This window comes from Malaclemys terrapin, chromosome 5, assembly GCF_027887155.1.
Source record: "Malaclemys terrapin pileata isolate rMalTer1 chromosome 5, rMalTer1.hap1, whole genome shotgun sequence".
Taxonomy (NCBI): Eukaryota; Metazoa; Chordata; order Testudines; family Emydidae; genus Malaclemys; species Malaclemys terrapin.
In genome coordinates this window covers 117,834,048-117,857,397 of record NC_071509.1, presented here as the reverse complement: position 1 = coordinate 117,857,397, position 23,350 = coordinate 117,834,048, and the positions used below count along the sequence as shown (strand labels likewise).

Genomic DNA, 23,350 nt, shown 5'->3' with positions numbered 1-23,350 from the left:
CTGACGCGTCAAGTTTCCCCTCACCCTCGTGAAGTCTCTGCACACAGTTAGAAATCCCTTTAAGCACGTTCAAACCAATATGGTGGCTACTAAAGTCCCTTCTGAAGTTCTGTTTTTACAAAATAGTTTAGAGTTTGTACCATCTTGGTCTCTTCATTATTTTGCACTAGGTTATCTCATGCACATTAGGGTGGGCATATAGCTGTGAGTATTAACACACCTAAATTTTGGAAGTTTTACATGCTTTTGCATGCACACCAAGAACTGTGCACCAACTGCATGAACAGAAAGATGTTACTCACAATGCAATTAGCATCAATACTTAAGAGAAGTCTTCCTCTCTCCATGTCCTCTGCCTTTACTTTTATAACCTTTTAGGCAAAATATTTTGCAGTACTCTGATCTACCAGTGACTTGCACAGATTTTAGGTACTGTCAGTCACTGAAGTGTTACAATAGGAAAGTTAACATTTACTAAAGATGAAAGTTAGAGTTTGATACCACCTTTGTGCCATTACCACATCACAAGGTACACGGAGATGCCCCCATCTTAACCTGTTACTACTTTTTTTCTGGGCATTTCACAATTCCAACCTGAGTGTATAGCCCATTGGGCTTATAATAGGGCTGCCAGCTTGTAGTGCCATATCTTCACTACTACTGTTACCTACATGAGCAAGATTAAAGCTAATGTAGACATGCCTACCCATGCTACAATCACACCTTCATCTGCCATGGAGACATACCTGAAACTTAACAATGCAGTGTAAAGAAATGCATTTTTAATAAGTGATCCGACAGATTCCATTTCTGTGACTTCTGTAGTGGTTCAGATTCTCATTTACACATTGGTCTGAAGGGACCAAGTGCCATAAACAAACAACCTGGTAGAAGCCACTGAGTTTAATCTGGGATCTCAGGATGCATGTTCCTTCTAGAAAATGCTGCGAGAAGTTAGAAATCCTTCCTGTAGTCAGAAGCTGGTGATACACTGGGTTAGTACATAGTGTTTATTCTAGACATCTGGAGTCAGACCCTAGTTTAGGTCACAAACTTTAGTGGCCTCCTCCTGACCGCTACTGTGTAAATCAACATCACACGTTTTCACTTATCATACCATTGCATAGCATCCATCGTTAGTCAGGATTAAAACATCTATTGGAGACGTGTGGTTGGCAACACATATACCCCCTTTCTGTGGTCTGTTTTCCCTGCAATGACAAGAAGTATTATTCACTTAACTGTACAAAACATAACTATGTTGCCTACTTAACAATATTTTCCTAGACTACTGGACAAGCCAGTGTTTGGTTCAACAGGTCAAACTGCAGCCAAAGGGTTAACAAACATTCTGTTGATTATATTCAGTTTCTCACTAGTTCATGAGAGCCTGCACTTCAATGGAACAACAACAGCAGTTTACAATAATTTTGTAGGCACCCCCAAGCTACAATATGGTTGTGATTATTTTCTAACTGACAGAAAATTGTTGGTGAACATGTTGTCAATGTACAAACTAGACCTACTGTTAATGAAAATAGTGTTAAATAACATTTGAACCATGCTTTGAGAAGAACATCTGGTAAAAGATTTAGTTGTCACACTATCAGCTAATAAGTAAACACTGAGCAAACACCTTCATCATTCAGCTGCTCTGCCTGTGTAGCAGAGTCATGCAAATTCCATATAGACTAATTAAAGATCATTAAAAGAGGTCCTCACTTTTAGACAGTCATACCACCACTGACTCCCCCTGAAAAAATAAAAAAGTTACCCCCTTAGTCCTATTTGCCTAGAGTTATGCATCCCCTTTACCAGGGCCATCCCTATAGGGATGTAGGGCCTGGAACGGAAGTGATGGATTTGTCTCTTCCTGGACTGTTCATGCCAGCCAATCACACCAGCCCACGGGACACCCCCCCAAAAGCATTGGACCTGGAGCAGTTGCCCCAATTCATCCTACCCAAGGGACGGCTCTGCCCTTTACAGTAGTGGAGTGCAACACAGACTTACTCACTTGTTATGGTACGTGATGGTACCAGACAGAGCTCTGACGAGGATCCGGGAGCATGTCAGGTGGACCAGTTCACTTAGCCAATCTTTAGCGCTGAAAGACACGTACACTTACAAATAGGCTGACCAGATAGCAAGTGTGCCAAAAAAAAAAAAAAAAAAAAAAAATCGGGAAAGGGGGTGGGGGTAATAGGATCCTATATAAGAAAAAGCCCCAAATATCGGGACTGTCCCAATTTTATAGGGACATCTGGTCACCCTACTTACAAACAAACAGTCTTGGAAGGGAGCTATAATAGAAGCAGTTTTCCAGTTACAAGGACTAGGCTAAGACTTTATTGCAATAGTACTGTGTTTAGGGCAGTGGATTGGGATTCTAGGAACTTTGGTCTTATTCCCAGATCTACCACCAAACTGCTGCAACACCTTGGGCAAGTCACTTCACCTCCCACTCTCTGTCTTGTCTATTTAGATAGGCTCGTTGAAGTAGACCTACCATCTCAGTGTGTTTATTTTATGTACACACACCGCAGCACAAAGGCAGCCCAACAAAGATTGATTTCCCAGAGGTGCTTCCATACTATAAAGAGTGGTGATACCACTGGTAGAGAGACAACCTACATAGCAGAGACCTCCCGGGCTCCTCTGGATAGCTTGGGGAGAAACCACATAGAGGCATAACAGGGGAAACCAGTGAAGGAAGGAGTGTTTAGCTGCTGTTTCGAGTAGCACTGCCCTTTAGAGTGGTATTGGGGTTTCATGTTTTCTTCTCAGTTATTTCCATAATGAGCATGCTCACTTCACAGGTAAGGAGAGGAGGTTTTGTTGTTGTTTGCCTCCCTGCAAACTCAACCTGGACCCTGACAAATCAAGCTGGACTCTGACAATCATCAGTAATGACAGGCCCTCCAGGGCAAGATAGACTCTCAGTTACACAGGTGCTATCCCCTTAAAATGGTAGGTTAGCACAAGTGTCACAACTGGAACTTAGTTAACAGTTCCACTGGTGCTGCAAAGGAGGAAGAGAATTCAGTAAAAATAGGGGACTTACCGGTACAGGGCTGGGTTGGGGCTGGCTCTAGCCCACGGAAGAGATGGGGCCTCAGGCGGAACGGGCGGGATCAGAGCCAGCCCCGGCCTGTACCCCTCCGCCTCCCCCACCAGCAGCCGGGGGCTCCAGCAGCAATTTAAAGGGCCCAGGGCTTGGCCACCGCTACTGCCCCACGCCCTTTAAACCGCTGCCGGAGCCCCCTGCTGCCGCTGCTACCCCAGGGCTCTGACAGCAATCTAAAGGGCCTGGGCCGAAGAGGCAGCAGGAGCCCTGGGCCCTTTAAACAACCCCCGGAGCCCTGCCACTACTCTAGAACTCCAGCAGCAGGGCTCTGGCAGCAATTTAAAGGGCCTGGGGCTCCAGCCACAGCTGGGAGCCCCAGGCCCTTTAAATTGCTGCCTGGGGAAGCTGGGCCACCCCAGTACGGCGCACTGCTCTTGCCGGTATGCCATACCGGGGCGTACCGGCTTACTTTCACCTCTGGCTGGGAGCCAAATAGACTTCAGTTCAAGTTAGACAGAGCAGACCATGATTGCTGTAAGTTGACTTGCTCTAATTCAACTGGAAGTTGCTGGGCTTAATTCAGGAATCAGGTGAAATTCCACAGCCTGCATTATGCAGGAACTCAGACTAAGTGATCATAATGGCCCTTAGCGTGTGGACAACTCAAGATTCCCCTCTTTCAGGCAGCTTCAAGTCACCTTTGTGCTGGGTTTTTCAGTCTCAGCTTTGCAGTCTGTTACACTGCCCCCTAAACGTAGATGTAGTTTCATAGAATATAAGGGTTGGAAGGGACCTTAGGAGGTCACCTAGTCCTGCTCAAAGCAGAACCAATCCCCAACACCTCTTTCCCCCTTAAAACTCTCCACACGCATGCTTCTAGGAATCTTTTCCTTGGTATCTCCACCTTCCCCTGCATTTTTTTTTTTTTTTTTTTTTTTTTGGTATTCAAGTTCTTCAGGACACCGAACATCCTTGTAGAGCGCCACATAAATTGGCAGTTTTAGAAGAGGACTAGAAAAGATTCACAGTATTAACTTTGCGTTCTTTCAGCACTGATGCCATATCGTGGACATGGCAGGTTTGCCATGGGCAGAGTCAATCCCTAGTTCTCCACAAAATTCTTCCCAAACAGGTTAATTAAGGGGAAAAACACACACTTACCTGCTGTTTGGCAACTGCCCTACAAGTGTGGTTCCCACAATCATTGAAACAATCCCAATGGCAGCCAAGGTAACACTAAAAACGAAAAGGAAGAGACAAGACTGTTTGTCTGCAGCAAGAAGATCCCTATTGGAGGGGAATTATGGCAATTCATGTCACAAAAACATGTACTAGAGAACATTAGAATGCTGAAGAGTATCTGATGAATATCTGAGCCCCTACAATAGTTTCAATTTTAAGATGGGGGAGGGAGTAAAAGAAGCAGAGACACCACAGCGATGGGTGCAGTGAGAACTTAAAAAAGCCCAGCTTGCATGCAGGGCTGGCTCTAGGCACCAGCAAAACAAGCTGGTGGTTGGGGCAGCACATCTTTAGGGGTGGCATGGCCGGCGCCAGAATGCCGCCCCTAAAAATGTGCCCCGGCCGCCCTAGCTCAACTCTGCTGCCGCTCATGTGCCACGGCGCACGAAACAGCTGATTCGCGCGCCGCTGCTCACCCTCCCTCCCAGATTCTCAAACCTGGGAGGGAGGGGGAAGATTCCGAGCGGCCGCGGCATGCAAAACAGCTGATTCGCGCGCCGCTGCTCACCCTCCCTCCCAGGTTTGAGAGCCTGGGAGGGAGGGGGAGACTCTGAGTGGCCGTGGCGCACGCGCTGCTTCTCCCCCTCCCTCCCTCCCTCCTAGGCTTGAGAGCCTGGGGGGAGGAGGCAGGGCTGGGGATTTGGGGAAGGGGTGGAGTTGAGGCGGGGCCGGGGGTGGGGTAAGAAAAAATGGGGGGCAAAGGGGGGGGGGGGAAGAGAGCGGCCAAAATTGTTTTTGCTTGGGGCGGCCCTGCTTGCATGTTTGTCATCATTTCTTGCAGGACTCGGTTACCTCAAACTGCAGAGTGATCATTTCACATTAGTGCGTATGTGACACAGAGGCCCATTGGTGGTTTACTGCTGTGTGTCAGTAACCTGACATGCCCACTTCACCTAACACATTGTTGTCATAATCTGTATCTAAAAGCTGTCATTTAAGGTCATTGGAAAACAACTCACTGATCATTAATATTCTTGCATGATATACCTATGTCCAGTTAATCTACAACAAATTATACAGAGGTGCTGAAAATGCGACAAACATGTTTAAACTAGGCACCTCAGGGGAAGTTGATAAACATGGTTTTCCAGACAAAGGAAAGAGGCCAACACTTCAAGCCAGGCATGGCCAAGGACAGTGGGCTATTCATTTGTATCTGAGATTGCAGGAAGATCATTTGCATCGTAAAAGTCACCAGCAGGGAAGAAGCTGGTATGGCATCTACATGGATGTAATACCCAGCAGGGGAAAGGAACTGTATCTGGGGATATCCTTCAGAAGAATGCATTTCCAAGGTTTACTAGACTATACAGAGCAGGGGAGAGAACACAAAAGTTATGCATTATTATCCAAGATAGCTAAAAGTCTCTGGAAATTGACTATAGGTAAGAAACCTGCTTAGACCAAGAATGTAACCTTCTGAAATTAAGTTATAATTTTAGAAGCGTATTTTTACTTTTGTGTTTGTAACCATTTCTAGCTTTATTTCTTACACTTGGTATGACTTAACTCTATGCCCTTTTGTTAAGGAACTTGTCTGCTTTTTACCATAAACCAACTCAGTGCTTTGACTGAAATGGAAGGATTGTCAGCCCCAACTAAGTTAATAAGCTGCTCTCTGTACTATTTCTTTAGAGGAGCAGCAAACTTGATAAGGTTTTGTGGATGTTACAATAAGAGGGGCTGCAGAAAGATGTTCTGGGGGGAGAATTTGGGGCTGGAAAGGTTGGTGAGTTTCCCCTACAAGGAGTAAGTGGGTGGTGGGAGCCTGGGTGAGACCTCCACACTTGTAGACTGGCAGTTGGTGTCAGGGCTGTGAGCTACAGCAGCAGAGCATTCTAGGTGCCTAGAGTTGCAAGAAGTGTTGGCTGAGCCCCTTACTGGCCTGGGTGAATCCCAGTGAATCACCACATACATATACATGAGAACTATTCTCCCAGTACTTGGCTCACCGAAGAGGCAGCAGGAAACAGTAGCGGATGAGGACCCCAAGGACCCACACTACAGTCAGACGCAGGCTGATGTACTGGAAATTGACATTAGTCCTTGTAAGAAGGTTCCAGGAGACTAGTTCCTCTGAAGAAAACCTTTGGGTGACTTCATCTTCCACAATAGCCTCAATCCCCTTCTTGGAGAAATAGAACACATCGGAGAGTTCAAAGTCTACTCGGTGCAGGCCCGCGATCTCCTTCTCCATAGTGGTTTCATCTCTCTGTATGATGCCTTAATAACAGAAATGTGAAGAAATTGAACAGAGAATGGATTTAAACAGCTGATCTTTTGTCACAAAGGATTTCTTGCTGCTCTGTGCCGCTCAGCTAGCGGCCTAACAATATCAGAGCCACACGTGTTTGACTGCCAGAACAGTGAGTCATGGATTATTTGCAAATACTATGCAGCAGGCCAGTTCATCACCTCCACCCCCAAAATGCAGACACTTGTCCAGTCTGTGGCAAATTGGAAGTTATGCAACAAGGCAGACTCTTTCCTTCCTGTCCACTCTCTCCCTGTGCGTTTCCTAAACCACATATAGGATGAACATTAGAAACTAATCCATGTGTCCTCGCCACAGCTCCAGTCACCCCACAGAGAAGACAGGATGAGAGCACCCACCTGTTTCTTCAGTTATTCTGGAAGATACATATGCTTTGTCCCTTAGACAATAGCAGCTTAGGACTAGACGCAAGAAGTGCTCTACTTGGAAAAGTACAGAACAGAGACCCAATCTCATTTACATTAAGGTCCCTTTACACCACTCTGGCAATGCAATAGAGCCTTCCAGTGTAAATTACATTCACCCCAAGACCACTTTGCACTGCCAGAGAAGCGTAAGTGTGACTTGGGAACAGATTCTCCTCCCCCAATGCTGCAAACCCATATTTAAAGTGTTCATTCTCCACTCCTCAAAAATCTTTCCTACCCCTGGCACCTGTTTGTGTTGGACATCTTTGTTCACCACCACCCAAGACGCCAGGACTTGGAGCACAGGCTAAAACCTGAAGAGCTGCTGAAAATAGGTCATCTTTGCCAGACTTGCAGCTAGCCTGCATTTGGCACCCCTGGTCAGCAGTGGCTCACAACTGAGAAAAATCCTGCAGGCAGTCGTGCCAACAGTTCCTGTAAGAAAGCAGAGCCCTACCCCCTACTATTTTATTTCACAATAAAAATTGAATTGCAACATTTGAACTTTGTCCATGTAATGCAAAGGAAGCCAAGAGAAACAGAAGGAGTTGTTGCATTAGAAGAGGCAATATTCATTGCCCAATGTTTTTTATTATGGTATAATAATAATAATAATAATAATAATAATAAACAGATCTGTGCCATTGCTGGGTATCTCTTGACGATCAGGGACAAAGTGTAAGTGCTGACTAGAGCTGAAGTCCTGCTTACTTAAGATGTTTTGAGGAAATCAGTAGTAGGGCTAGCCACACATGAGCTGTCTACTGATGTGATCTAGTGTTTAACTTAGAGGCAGAATGACCTTGTGGTTGGAACACTGAACTGGGATTAATATCAGAGTTCAGTTCCCAGTTTGGCCACAGACTATATGGTCTGGGGCAAGTCACTTGACTTCTGAGCTTCAGGCACTGTCTACACCACCACTTTGGTGGGACAGGGGTGTGAAAAAACCCACCTCCCTGACGGACATAAGTTCCACCAACAAAAGTGCTGGTATGGACAGCGCTATATCGGCAGGAGTGAGTCTCCTGCCGACATCGCTAGCACCACTTGTTGGGGGTGGTTTAATTATGCTGGCAGGTTCCTACCGTCAAAGAGCGGCTACATAGGACCCCTTACAGCAGCACAGTTTTAGTGGTGCAGCTGTGCTCCTATATAGTGTAGACATAGCCTCAGATCCCATCTGTGAAGTGCACAGAATGCTCACTCCCACCCTTAGCCTCCATCTGTTAGCTAGGTTTTGCCCCCCTTCGCACTGAGCAATACCTTACGTAAGTGGACCCACTGAAATAAATGGAGCTATTCTTGGCGTACAGTACTATTCCATGTAAGTAAGGTTATATTTAGACCCAGCTCTGCAACCGAGTGCAGAGTGACTAAACCATTTAAAAGATGTCACAAGTAAGAGCGGCAAAATTGAACCTTTAGATTGCAAGCTCCTTGGGGGCAGAGCCTCTATCTTACTAGATGCCTGACAGTACTGGCCACAATGGGTCCCCGATCTTAGGCCTCTGGGCACTACAATAGTAATTTAAGAACAAGATTATTTTAAAATGGGGAATAAGGAGCTATTAATCTGTTCCCCATTTTCCTCAGGTTAATATTACTGAGACATTCTTCATTCAGAATTCTTACCACTGGAAGAAGAGTTCTTAAGTGCCATTGCCTGCTCCTGTCTGACTCCTTTCTGGATCCGTATTGTGGCCCACTGTTCAAGAGGGGGGGGGAAAAAAAAAAAAGTATGCATTTAAGAGACAGCGTTTGATGTTTAACATTTGCTCACCATTAAAAGAGCTTCCTAGAGAGTAAGTGGTACTTCCCTTGAAAGCCATCTGCATTAAGTTCTCTTCACTAGACAAACCATCACACACACACCACCTCTGATTTTGTTCCTGTTTTTAAGTGTCTTGGTATAGATAAAACCCTGCCAGCAAGAGTCAGTGGAAACAACCAGTAGTTCTAGACTCACTCTGTCAACTTTAATAGAACAGAATGCCAATTCATAAAGTGAAGAGTATACATCACAGGATTTTTTTTAAAAAAAGGTTTCGTTAGTGGTCCTCAGCATCCAAGCAAAGCAGAGACCAACCAGCTATAAGTCATGCCCCAGCTGCCAGAGTCATTATTTCAGTAGAACCTGAGCTTGGGGGACGGGGGGTTGGGGGGTGGAAAGAGGGTGGGAGGGGCCGGTGTAGCGGGAATACTCTATCCCTTATGGCTACAGAGATAAGCTAGAAAGTGTGACCTGAGTGCACACTAAAGGCTCAGATATCAAAGAGCAAGTAAGAGAACCCACGGTTATTTTTCTAAAGAAAAAAAAAAGTTAAAAAAGGACTTATGATTTTTTTATGCCAGTCATGATTTTTGAGCACAGGGTGTTGAAGAAACTGCCTACAGGGTGAACATGGTGCTAGTGACCGATCTCCTCTAGTATAGGCCAAAGGCTCGCGAAGGAGGTCTAGCATAATGCCACTGAACAGCCACCAGCACTTGTTTTGAGCAGTAAAGAACTTGTGTTTTGAACTTGTGTGCCACATTTGCAGCTTCACAGACAGGGAGAAATCCACCAGCAGCCTCTCCTAGACATCCTGTGTCAAGAAGGTATAGACTAGCAAAGAAGCCATGGTGGTGCATAGGGTTGCCAGGTGTCTGGTTTTCAACCAGAACGCCCAGTCGAAAACGGACCCTGTCTTGTCAAAAAGTGTCAGTTGAGATTCCACTGAGTTCTTCAGGAAGAGATTACAAGACACTATTTAAACCTTAAATTCCCTTTCAGAGAATATTAATTCCACTTTCATACTGAGACATATCCATCCATGGGACAGATCCTAGAAAAGAAGTTGTGACTATTCTTGCTAGCTAGTTCAAGAGTGACAACGGGGAGGTTGTTCTCTCAATGACTAAATCTATCCTTATTCAGGAATCAAAGCATTATCCTGCTCAGAAGCCTAGAACTTAAAAAGTCTTGGACCAACATCAAAGTATTCGCTTAGTATTTGTATTATAGGAGCACCTAAAGGGACCCCATTGTGCTAGATGCTGTACAGACAATCCCTTCCCTAAGAGCTTTGCAGTCTGAATAGACGAGACAGAAGGTGGAAGAGGAAAGTGAAGAAAAGTGCTTTGTCCAAGGTTTCATAACAGAGCAAGGAACAAAAAAGAGTAACGTCTGCCCACTCCCATACACACTAAACCAGGAGGCTGCCACCAATAGAAACACTGCTTGTTTCATAAAAATCAAAGAAGCATAGGGCTGGAAGAGACCTCGAGAGGTCATCATCAAGTCCAGCCGCCTGCACTGAAGCAAGACCAAGTAAACCTAGGCCATCCCTCACAGGTGTTTGTCTAACCTGTTCTTTAAAGCCTCCAGTGACAGTGATTCCACAACCTCCTTTGGAAGTTATTCCAGTACTTAACTATCCTTATAGTTAGAAAGTTTTTCCTAATATCGAACCTAAATTTCTCTTGCTACAGATTAAGCCAATTGCTTCTGGTTCTACCTTCAGTGGCGATGGAGAATAATTGATCACCGGCATCTTTTTAACAGCCCTTAACATATTTGAAAACTGTTATCCAACCGCCCCCTTCCTCCCAGTCTTCTTTTCTCAAGACTAAACGCGCCCAGTTTTTTTAACCTTTCCTCATAGGTCAGGTTTTCTAAGCCTTTTATCATTTGTTTCTCTCCTCTTGACCTCCTCCAGATTGTCCACATCCTTCTTAAAGCATGGTACCGTAAACTGAACACACTACTCCAGATGAGGCCTGACCTGTGCTGAATAGAGCGAGATAGTTATCTCCCATAGGACACTACTGTTAATACACCCCAGAATGATATTAGCTTTTATTGCAGCTGCACCACATTGTTGGCTCATATTCCATTTCTGATCCACTATCACCCCCAAATCCTTTCCAGCAGCATTGCCAGCTAGGCAGTTATTCCCTATTTTGTAATCGTGCATTTGATTTTTCCCCCCTTAAGTGTAGTACTTTGCGCTTACCTTTATTGAATTTCATCTTGTGGATTCCAGACCAATTCTCCAATTGGTCAAGATCATTTTGAGTTCTAATATGTCCCAGGTGCTTGCGACCCCACCCATCCTAATGTCATCTGCAAATTTTACATGGGTACTCTCCATTCCAAGTCATTAGTGAAAATGGAACTGGTACTAGTCAACAAGACAGACCCTTGGGGACCCCTCTATATACATACTCCCAGTTTGCCAGCAGATAGCTACTCTGAGTACGATCTTTCAACCTGTTGTGTGCAGTTTATAGGAATTTAATCTGGACCACATTTCCCTAATTGCTTATGACAATATGTTGGATTATGTCAAAAGCTTTACTAAAAATCAAGATACATCACATCTACCGCATCCACTAGGCCAGTAAACCGGTCAAAGGAGGACATTAGGTTGGTTTAGCATGATTCGTTCTTGATAAATCCATGATGGCTATTCCTTATAACCCTATTATCCTCATGATTATTAAAAAGTGATTGTTTTAACAATTTGTTTCAATATCTTTTCAGATATCAAAGTTAGGCTGACTGGTCTAATTCCCCAGGTGCTCTTGGTTCCACTTTTTAAAGACAATACTAGGTTGCCCTTCTCCAATCCTCTATGAACTCACCTGTCCTCCAAAGATAATTACCTCTGAGATTGCTTCAGCTAGTTCCTTAAGTACCCTAGGGTACCTAGGTCGTCAGGACCTGCCAACTTGAAAATATCTAACCTATTTTTCCCCCCTCTATTCTGCAATGTTTTGCTTTCCCCAGTTGTTAGTATTAACTGATCTGGTCCCAATCAGCCTTCTTAATGAAGTCTGACACAAAATAGACATTGAACACCTCAGCCTTCTTGATGTCATCAGTCATTAGCTCTCTTTCCCTACTAAGTAGAGGGCCTACACTTACTTTCATCTTTCTCCTGCTCCTAATGGAGTTCTAGAGCTACATATAAACAACAAGCATTGTCTTTGGTGTCAGATCTAAAGTACAATTTACCTGGGGTAAGTGACTGGTCCTTTGGGACTGGATAGAACCTGAATTTTGCTGTGAGGGACTATCTATCAAAGGCAAGCTTGCCTAAGGGTGGCAAGATAATCTCTTTGGGTACTCCAGTTTGTCTGTGTCCCATGTTACAGTGCTTGAGAAGTTCATATTTCAGACTTGGTTGGTGAAATCTACATATTGAACTCACAACCAATTTGGGGTTTGTGCCCCCGTTCTTAACATTCTCCCCTGAGGTTGGTACTCATGCTCTTAAGCCACTCCAGACAGCTTGACACTCCTGATTTGGTGGTCTATAGTAGACCTCTACCATGTCATCACTTATTTCCCCCTCCCCCATTTTATGTTTATCCAGAGATTTTTCAACTGCTCTGCCTCTCACCTCCTTCCAGACCTCAGAACAAGTGTATATATTCTTGATGTAAAAATGCAACACCTCGGAGACGAACTGTCTCCCTCCCCCCCCCCCCCCCCGGGGCTGCAGAGATGTGCTAGCAGCTGACTGCTTACAGGAGCAGCATGGGGCTATGGCAGGCAGGCAGCCTGCCTGAGCCTGCACCACCAGCCAGGAGCCACCTGTGATAAACACCTCCCTGCCGGAGCCTGCACCTCACACCCCCTCCTCCACCCCAACCCCTGCCCCAGATCAGAATCCCCCTCCCTCTATACTGAGTCATATACAAACTTCCCCCCAGACCCTGCACTCCAATCCCCTGCCCCAGCCCCATCCTGCACCAAACTCCCTCTCAGGAAAAAGACTTGTATACAGGGGCCCCACAAAATCAAATAGCCCTGGGCCCACAGGACAGTTAATCCAGCCCTGGGGGCAGGAAATGTCTATTATATTTGCACAGTGCAGAGCAATAGGTCAGACCATGACCTGCTTTGGGCCTCTAGGTATTACCTTTTTCAAATAAATGGCAAAAATATGAATTACAATAAATTGCACCCATGATGTAAGGTTCCATCTTTCATTACTGGTCCAGGCTAGACACATTTTGGTAAATACCTTGTTTTTTTCCCAGCCAATTGTCTAAGACTAGTGACCAGAGACAAGTTTTGATCCCTACCCATTTTGCATGAGAAAAGATAGGAATCTATAAAGTCACCAATTTAGAGTTTAGAAGGAGCAGGCAGCTTCTCATTTGGAATCATTCCAGATAAAAGTTTAATCTTATTGCTGCACTACTTTAGACACAGCTAAGTCCATATTAAAGGCAGAATCAAATAGGTCTGAACACAGCAGAAATCAGTAACAATCCTGAAAACACAGGATATTGAGACATGCATCTGTAGTGTTTGCAAAGTTGCAACATCACAATGTACAGCAATGCTTTGCAAGAGAGGCAGTGATCTTCAAGGCAGATAAAAATTGAAGTGTGATGTAAAGTAAACCAGGCAACATCTACAGCTAAGATGTGTTTGTCTGTCCTTCTCAAAGGGTACATTTCATTCCTCAAAAATTGCTCTAAAACAGCCTGATCTGAGAGCTCCATAGTCACTTTTCCTACACAAGATCTGCTATACAACAGCAGAGTCTGGATTAAATCAGATTGAAATGTGCTTGGTGAGGCACAAAAAAGGAAGGAATTTCATCACTTTCTTGAATTCATGCCTTGGTAGGAGGAGTATTTACTATGCGGGCGGGGGAAGTGCTACCATGTAACACGACCTAGTCACAAACATGGCACCAGAACCATGGTTAAAACATTCATTACAGTCTTTCAGCGTAAACTAGACTAAGGGTATGTCTATACTTACCTCTGGGTTCGGCGGTAAGCAATCGATCTTCTGGGATCGATTTATTGCGTCTTGTATAGACGTGATAAATCGATCCCAGAAGTGCTCGCCGTCGGCACTGGTACTCCTGCTCCGTGAGAGGAGTATGTGGAGTCGATGGGGGAGCCTGCCTGCCTGCCGTGTGTGGACCCGCGGTTAGTACCTTGTAGTTCGAACTAAGATACTTCGACTTCAGCTACGTTATTCACGTAGCTGAAGTTGCGTATCTTAGTTCGAATTGGGGGGATTAGTGTGGACCAGCCCCAAGCCACTTACAGCACATGAACTGAACATAGGTTCTTTACAACAACAAAAAGCTACCACGTTGTAGCTTGACCTGAGGCACAAGGGGAAATATTCCACCTGGTCACTAGTTTCCAGGAAATGTTTTGTCCAGTAATATTTCTTGAAACACGAGTAATATTGCAGGATTTTTGGCAAGTTTGATATGGTTTTCTGGTGTTCTACCCTCCACCCTTTCTTGTGCTTGTTTCCCCTGAACTGAGAATGCGTAGCCTCAGGTAGCTAATATTTTGGAAGTCATCAGCTGTGAAACCTAAGGAAGGAAGTGTGACAGATATGGCAATTTCCTGCATTATCCTGGATATACCTTACTGAATCCAGTTAAGCCAATTTAGGACTTCATTGTATTAAAAATTAAAGTGTTTACATACAATCCCACAATGATACATAACGTCTCTAGGCAGGAGACCTGACAATGTAATCCCTGGCAAGTGCTGCACTTCAAAGAACTATTTGAAATAATGTGAACTTTTAAACATAAATACAGCCCTATGAGGTCAGACCAATGGTCCACATAGCCCAGTATTGTCTCTTAAATAGGTACTGCAACTAGGGATGCTGCTGCACCCCCCAGCTTAAAGTAGTAAGAAACCCAAATACATGGTTTCCGCCTTCAGCTCCCCCACTATAAAAATTGCTCCAGCACCACTGCTGTCTTCCAACAGTGGCCAGTGCCTGATACTTCAGAGGGAGTGATCAGGGCAATTTAGCAAAATTATCCACCCCCATCATCCAGTCCCAGCTTCTGGCAGTCAGAGGCTTGGGGACACCCAGAACATGGGGTTGCATTCCTGACCATCTTGACTAATAGCCATTAATGGAGCTATCTTCCATGAACTTCTCTATCACGGGTTCAAAAAAGAATTACTTTTGGCCTTCATAAGATCTCATGGCAATGAGTTCCATGGGTTGACTGTGCGTAGTGTGAAAAAGTACTTTCTTATGTTTGTTTTAAATCTACTACCTATTAATTTCGTTGGGTGACCAGGGTTCTTGTAGTTTGTGAAGGGATAAATAACTGTTCCTTATTCACTTTCTCCATGCCATTCATAATTTTATAGATCTCTATCATATCTCACCCCTTTAGTCATCTCTTTTCCAAGCTAACAGTCACAGCCTTTTTAACCTCTCCTCATATGGAACTTTTTCCATATCCTTAATCATTTATGCCCTTTTCTGTACTTTTTCCAATTCTAATATAGCTTTTTTTGAGATGGGGAGACCAGAACTGCATGCAGTATTCAAGGTGTGAGTGTACCACATATTTATAGTGGCATAATGATCTTGTCGGTCTTATTATTGATCCCTTTCCTAATGGCTCCTAACGTTGTTAGCTTTTTTGATTGCCGCTGCACATTGAGAGCATGTTTTCAGGGAACTATCCAAACAGACGTCAAGATTTCTTTCTTGGTGGTAATAGCTAATTTAGACCCAACCCATTTCATATATATAGTTGGGATTTTTTCCCCCCAGTGTGCATTACTTGGCATTTATCAAGATTGAATTTCATATGCCATTTTGTTGCCTAGTCATGTAGTTTTGTGAAATCCCTTTGTAACTCTCCAGCCTGCTTTGGACTTAACTATCCCGAGTAATTTTGTATCAGCTGCAAACTTTGCCACCTCAATGTTGAGCAACACTGGTCCCAGTACAGATCCTTTGAGACCCTGCTATTTACCTCTCATCTATTCCTACCCTTCTATAGCTAGGCTGCTATATACTTTTCGAGCTGTGCCTAAAGCATTAGCCAAACCAGGGCATTCTATTTCAGAAAGGTATTCTTCCTTCAGTTCATACCGAACTAGCCTTCATGCTAATGAAAGTCACATATGCACATTCCTGAGAGAATATATTGTACGTCACAAGACCAAGTAAATCTTAGTTGAGAAAAACTTGATAATGCCTTTTGTAAACAAAGTTTACTTCCTGACCTTTGTTACAAATGCCTTAGATCACTGACACTTAATAATAATAATAAAAAACAAAGCCACCTCATTACTTTTTACAATTCTTAGTGTGAACCAGGCAATTTTATTTTTGCATCCTTATGGATTAGCACAACACTGTACACCTGTGAGTTTCCATAATCCCTGGGAAGCACACACTAAAAACCTGACATTAGAACTCAAAGTGGAAATCACAATTTGTCCTAGGTTTTGCAAACCCCCTATTCCCTCCTTTAAATAAAAAAAAAAAATCTAGTTTTTAAGCTCAGTTTGACTTTGGCTTTCCTTAAGCACAGAGAGATGCTACAAAGCTAGACCACAAATTATTAGAAAGAGTTTAGAGGCTTTCCACACAGTGCTATTTGAAACTCTAGTAGAGCAAGCATAGGAAAAGTGGGTCTTGTTGTTTGGTTAAAACTGAGCAAAGAGGCATCTGCAGTTAAAAGACAAGAGCAGTGATTAGAAGCAAAGACCAGTCAAGTTCTCAGAAGTACAGCATTAGAAACATCAGTCCTGGTTTCAGCTATCTATTCAGTGGTGCCATCGTAGAGGGATGCAGGCAGCTTAGGGTGACCAGATGTCCTGATTTTCTAGGGACAGTCCCAATTTTTGGGTCTCTCTTATATAGGCTCTAATTACCCCCACATCCCGATTTTTCACATTTGCTATCTGGTCACCCTAAGGCAGCTTGTGTTTGGACCAGATGTTTCTATGCTACTTTTGTAAGCGTGGGGTGAGGGGAGAGGAAGACCTCAAGATCAATAGATATGGCTCTTAAAAAGAGAATTTCCCCTGCACTGCAAAAAAAGCAGTGTTGTTCAATGCAACAGAATCAGAAAGTGAAGTCAATTAGGGTTTTTTGCATTGGTTGGGGGAGGGCAGAAATCCACCACTAGTTCATGTCCCTTAAGTATATACAGTAAGGACAGGCACATTAGGACTTCTTCAAAAACATTAATTAAACAATTAATTAAAGGCAGCTCTATTAGAAGCCCTCACAAGTGGGAGTTGTAGGGGAGCTTAAGGGTATTTTCTACATTTAAGAAGTTAATGGTTTTGAAATTTCAAACAAAGAAAATCTAAATAGAAGACACTTAGAACAATTTGTTAAACAGAGTAATGCTACATAGCTCTGAATTCCTACCTCTCTCTCCTAGAGATCCGTGCAATGATAAAAACCAAGTAGTTAAAGGCATTTGCTGATGCTGTCCAGCAGAGCTGTATGAATAACAGATTTTTGGTTTGCTGGCAATTCTCACATACACACATTTCTGGTCAAATGATACATTTTTGTTTTGATTTTCACTATTTAAATATTTTCAACAACACTAAATTAAATTTTAAAATAATAAGTGGTTTTAAACCAAACATTCAAAATGCTGGGTTTTGAACATACCAAAATATTCCATTTTGTTTTCTTTTGAGGGGCAGCGATTGTTTCCACTGAAACCATTTGGCAAAACTGACAGGAGTTCACAAAACGTTTTAGTGCTTAAGAAATAGCAGTTTTGTTTTGTTTTTTAAACAGACGTTTTGGCCAAAAAAAGATGTCACTCAGTGATGATATTCACTAAAACCATGACTAGGGAAGCAAGATGTATTCATCCAGCAGTTTTGCTAGCCACAAAAATTCATATGTTTAGACCAGTTAGTTTATACAGCCTCCACTCCCTCTTACTCCAGTACAGAACGCATATTTGTTGTTTGTACCTTGCTGGGTTTCTGAGAGAGGAACTGATGCAATTCACCTAGAATTTAAGGCCAGAAGGGACCATTGTGATCTAGTCCTGCATGGCACAGGCCTTAGAATTTCATGAAGTGCTTCCTGCATCAAACCCATAGCTTCTGGTTGAGATTTTTAGGGGAGGAGGGGGGAAAAGAGGGGTGGGAAATCCACCTAATCTTTAAAATATTAGGTGACAAAAACGACCGCATCGCTAGGCAAGTTGTTCTAATGATTATTACTCTCACTGTTAAAAGTTTGAGAGTTATTTCTAGTCGGAGTTCCTTTAACTTCACCTTCTAGCCACTAGATAATGTCATGCCTTTGTCTAGTAGCAGACTCTACAGTCTACTCTAACTCTGTTAGAAGCTGTCCATGATCAAGTCACCTCCAAAGATCTATTTATTTATCCAAGAGTTTGAGCTGCTTAGTCTCTCACTCCAAGTCAGGTTTTCCAAATGCAAGATCATTTTTATAGCTCTTTTTTGAGCCTCATCTAATTTGTCAACATCCTTTTTAGGATGACACCAGAACTGGACACAGTATTCCAGTAATAATTTCACTAGTGCTATCTACAGTAGTAATGTCTCCCTAGTTTTATTCAATATTCCCCTGTTTATACATACAAGGATAGCCTTTGCTCATCCCTGGCACAGCAAAGCCAGCCCACGTTCAGCTGGTTATCCCTCACGCCCTCCCCTTAGCACCCTTTTTTTTTTTTTAAGTGACTTTTTGGTCACTGATTTCCAAGCAACCATCCCTCATTCTATCAGTACAATGAACATTTTTAGCTTCTAAAAAGGCATCGTCTTGTAACTTTAAATAGATAAAATTTGTATTACTCAAGTAAGGCCAGTTTTCCAAGCTATCCAGATTGCCCTGTACAACTGGTGGAGCGTTAAATGGCAGATCAACCTGTGTCATCTCAACAAAAACATTGAATGGCGTTGGGCCAAGAACAGATCCCAGGAGGGAACCCCACTAGAAATAACTTTTGGATCACTCATTTATTTAAAGTTACTCTAAGATCTATCAGCCAGTTTTTAAAAAGCCATTTAATAGGCGCTTCTTTTTGGCATAGCATTTAAAAAAAAAATTCAGAATGTTGTGTGATACCAAGTCCTGCTTCCGTAAGGCATCTGAATATATTATCTCAACCAAACTGGTAACCTCATAGACCACCACCACCAAGTTTAACAAGATCCATTTTCAATGGAACGCATGATGACTGGGATGAACAAAGGCAGCATGATTTACTGGTTGCTTCCCAGTAGGTCATGCCACAATTTCACCCAGGACCAATGTTGAGCTAAACAGCTTACAGTTACCCAGATCATCCTGATTAATGGCCTTTTTTTAAAGAGGCCAATACAACATTAGCTCCTCCTTTCCCTTTGCTCCTCTAGAACTTCACGCACATTCCATCTTCAACCTATCCCTAACCAGCACTCTCCTGGAAAAGTAGATTTCTGTAGAGGAGGAAACTGGCAGAGGAAAAGAAGGAGATCAGCTCACATGCCCACTCCACTGAGAAGATGATGGGAAGCTGAATTGCTGCATAAGTTCAGCACTCAAGAAGCTGCGCATGTGGCCATTGTTGCCAGTATGGTGAGAATTTATGTGCCAAGTGAATGAAGTACAGCACAGCAGGGACTGCCAGGAATTAACACCATGTGGAATCTGAACACTGGCATCGTACTCAGGTCAAGGGGCCACATCAAATGCAAGGCATTACAAATTAAGCACCTAACCCCAGCGAGATTCTTGCCTCACCTGAAGAAAGTGAGACAAGTGTTTTGTTAAGAATAGCCTTGAGAAAGTGCTCGATAGAGCACCAAAACTGGATTCCCGCCTCCCCCCCCCCCCCATCTGCTTGGGTAGCTATCCATTGCACAGGATTGGTTAGACAAGCTACCTGTGATGTAGCACACACACACACACACACACACACACACACCCAACGTTCCTGCTTGGCCTGAGCTATCGTTTGTGATATTCCCACACATTGTTTGGTCAAAACAATTTAAAAATAAGTTAATTTCAATGTTAGTCAACAGGAGAAGGTGATTTAGAAAATATAGGCATTCAACGGGCATAAAGGTCAGCAGGACCGAGCTAGATACAAGATTCATAGCTGGTCCCCTAAACTATAGTTCATAAGCAGCTTGGCACAGATGATTATTGTCAGAGTCATTAAAAAGGAGAGGAAGGCAGAACCCTACTGCACTGTGCAGTGCAAGGTACATTATATTCTTGCCCTTCTCTGTCCAGAGATTGAATTTCTGTCATGTAATAACATTCTAGGCTGAGGGACCAAGGTGTTAATACGTGGGATTTTAGAATAATCACTGGCTGTTTGGGGTTTTACATTCACAGTTTAGTATTATGCGATCACAAGGGTGGATGAGCACACAGCAGAACATTTTAGCAAGGAAACCGATTTTTGGTTCAGACTGGCATGAAATTAGTCTAAATTTATGGAGTTTCATAATAGTTTCTTCTAAAGCAGGCTCCTCCACGGTCTATACCTCATGGGGATGATCTCTTTATGCACAGCTTGACTATCAGGTCATTTATTCGTCCAATGGAAAGGGAGACAGATTTAATGTCACCCCGGAGCAAAGTTAGTCCTGATTTAGGTTCCTAAAGCATATAGCATTTCCAGGAACTCTGTTTTCTAGTCTTGACTAGCCAGCCTTTGGCAGACTCATCCAGAGAGAGAAAACACCCTCTTGCGTTAGAGAAACTGATTCATGCAAGGAGAATAAGTATTTATGCAGAAGTTACAACAGAATTACGGCTGCAGACTAGAAGCTTTTACTAGAAACACCGTTACCACCACCAAAAAAACAAAAACATGTCCCAGTCGCCCCCCTCCCTTGTATTAAGTATAAAGTTTTAAGGGCCACCAACTTACCTCCAGGGTTTTTACTAAAATTCTCATGTAGACTTCAGAAATCCCCAGCGACGCTCCGAACACCGATGGCAACACTATCAGTGTAAACCCCACCGTGAGCCAGACGGACATGACCTTAGCTACAACAAAGAGGAGGTCCTCCATGATCGCTGGAACCCCCGCTCTAGAGGAGAGCCTTTCCCGCTGCTTCCTGGATCGCTGCTGGCGACTGAGAGCCAAGCGAAAAAAATGGTCAGAAACCAAGGCCGATCCTTGCCTTCCTCCACCTTCCCCTGCTCCGCCCCGTTAACTAATTCTGTTCAAGATCCAGTCAGCAGCTGCAAACCCTCTCTGTAGGGAAAGAACAAATGCGAGGGAGAGAGGGCAGATATGGGACCATTTGGTGCAAGAAGCCAGAGATGAATAGCATGAAACTATAGCATGTGAGGGGAAAGCCAGATGCATACCAAGATGAGAGAAGGTGGGGTCGGAGTAGGTGTTCCCCTTGAGTCCCATAAACTTGGAGGGGTTAAAATAGGTAACTGAAAAGGGAACCCAGTTTGCCTGTCACTCGCTTCCTCTCCCAGGTGTAACTGACTGGGGTTATGCAGAGACAAGGTGGATGAGATAATAGCAGTTTCAACTGCATACGGCTAGCGCACAATGCTTGGGGCACACGTATGCGCCTCTGGTACTGGGGACACATCAAAAAGGAAAGCCCAGAAAAGAGACACCATGGTGGATCGTCCCCATAAGGTTTCATTTCCTTTTTCCAGGGTCAGGTATTTTGCTTTCAACAGCAGCAGTGAAAAGGGGAAGAGTAAGAGGTCACTTAAAAAAAAACCCAAACAAAAACAAAAACACATCTTAAAAATCTAGCCAGTTTCAAAGAAATCCCCAGCACTTTAAAATAGTCTCAGACACCTACCCGTGTCTACCAGTTTTAATTATATTCTGGTCTTTACATGAGTTTTTCCACCTTCCCCTCAGCCCATAAACCCCAACAAATGATGCCATTAGACGATATACAATTTTATCAAACGCAAGCGTTTTTTTTGTTGTTGCTGTTGTTGTTTTTTAAAGACTTCCCTTATCTTATATTTTATCATTGCGGAGAGCATAGGGTTACTTCTCACTTAAAATGGTTCCTCTGGGATCCCTTCTCTCAGCAGATATTGGATGCAGGCAAGAAAAGTTTAAACAGCCACAGTAGAGCTACAGTTTGCTAAGACCAGCAAAATAAGACCAGGTTTCTAATTTAGAACACGAGTTGTAAATTCCCTGCTAAAAGTCTAGAAGGGGCTTCTCCCTCTTGAAAAATAACTGCCAACAATTCAGCCTTTAGCTTGAACAGTAACTTTGTTTATTTTTTTCTTTTAAGAACAAGGCTTTAGGCTACTTTACCATTGTTAAAGGTAGAAACAAACTTATAGCAATGAGCAAACAGCACAGATGTCCTTAATACATTTTACTTTAGCTAGGCAATTAACTCAACTTTTAAGTAAACACTGTTTAAACCCTGCTAATAATTTTGTAATGGTCATTACCCAGAGTAGTACAATAGCCACACAATTCTTACCCGACGCAGGGTTTCTTAAGCAAAGAGTACAAAGGAAAAACATGCCAGTCAAGGGCTAGCACATATATATTTCCTGCTGCAATCAAGAGACAGGAAAAGCTACCAATGTTTGTATACCATAATTCACTTAGCAGAGAGACAATTTTACCATAAACTTTGTATTACTCCAACCCCCCCCTGGCCTGACTTTTCTTTGCAATAGCGTTCTCCCTTGAAGAAAAGAGAAATGCAGTAGGAGAGAGAACAGAGGAAAGGAACAGATTAAGGATAACTGCAGCTATTGGGATAATAATAAAAATAATGATTAATCATAATGAATGAATGAATAAATGATAAACACTTCGTGTCTATACAGAGAGCTTTTCATTTGTACATATCAACGCACATTATGAAGGTAAGTAAGGTAGCATTATTTCCAATTTACAGCTGGGGAAACTGAGACCTAGAGCCATTATTAAGTGACATGCTCAAGGACACTCAATGAATCTATGTCTCTGAGCCCATAACAGAGCCCAAGTCTCCTGACTCCAGCCCTGTAGCTGAGGAGGGGCCATTTGTTTTCCTTGTTGATTGTACATGCACCCTGGCAATGCTGATGGAATGGGAGCTACTATGGTTATTTTACCAAATCTGGATTTTGCAATTGGAAAAATGCACTTTCTCATGGCAAAGGTTTAATCAAACATGAAAACTGCTTAGTCCACTTGAATGCAATGGCTGACTAGACTGCAACAAGGAAAAGAGAAGCTTCAGAGTTTGGGGAGGGGGAGGGATTGTTCCCCCCCATTTCTACATTTCTGACAATCAGGGTCCAGACACCCCAAAGAGAGAACAAGGGGTGTGAACCCTAAAGAATATGCTATTCAATCAACTGGTTGTATACAATATTACTGTGTATAAATATATATCAAGTTCGATCCCTAATGAAAGCATGTGATATTCTGAACCTGATTATTGTTATGAGATATGTACACAAACTGTGGTTAGGAATTTATGTATTTGTGTATATAAAATTGTGCTCATAATTTGTCCTGCAACATTCAGCTCCACCTCACTACAAAACGGTGAAAAAATCACCAGAGAGGGGCCACCTCACTAACCAGAGATTAGTTCCAAGTACCTAGT

The 23,350-nt window shown here is 43.2% G+C and overlaps 1 protein-coding gene across 1 annotated transcript in view; it reads right to left on the bottom strand.

Annotated features, from left to right (window-relative positions):
- Positions 1-22,306, bottom strand: part of GPAT3 (glycerol-3-phosphate acyltransferase 3) — a 29,495-nt gene extending 7,189 nt beyond the window's left edge. The window contains exons 1-7 of the mRNA XM_054030692.1: positions 22,226-22,306; positions 20,668-20,875; positions 8,627-8,699; positions 6,262-6,532; positions 4,229-4,303; positions 2,018-2,107; positions 1,118-1,211 (exon numbers count right to left, since the gene is read on the bottom strand). Of these exons, the coding sequence (XP_053886667.1) occupies positions 1,118-1,211; positions 2,018-2,107; positions 4,229-4,303; positions 6,262-6,532; positions 8,627-8,699; positions 20,668-20,811 (747 nt within the window). The 5' untranslated portion in view covers positions 20,812-20,875; positions 22,226-22,306. The remainder of the gene's footprint in view (positions 1-1,117; positions 1,212-2,017; positions 2,108-4,228; positions 4,304-6,261; positions 6,533-8,626; positions 8,700-20,667; positions 20,876-22,225) is intronic.
- Between the last annotated feature and the right edge of the window lie 1,044 nt (positions 22,307-23,350).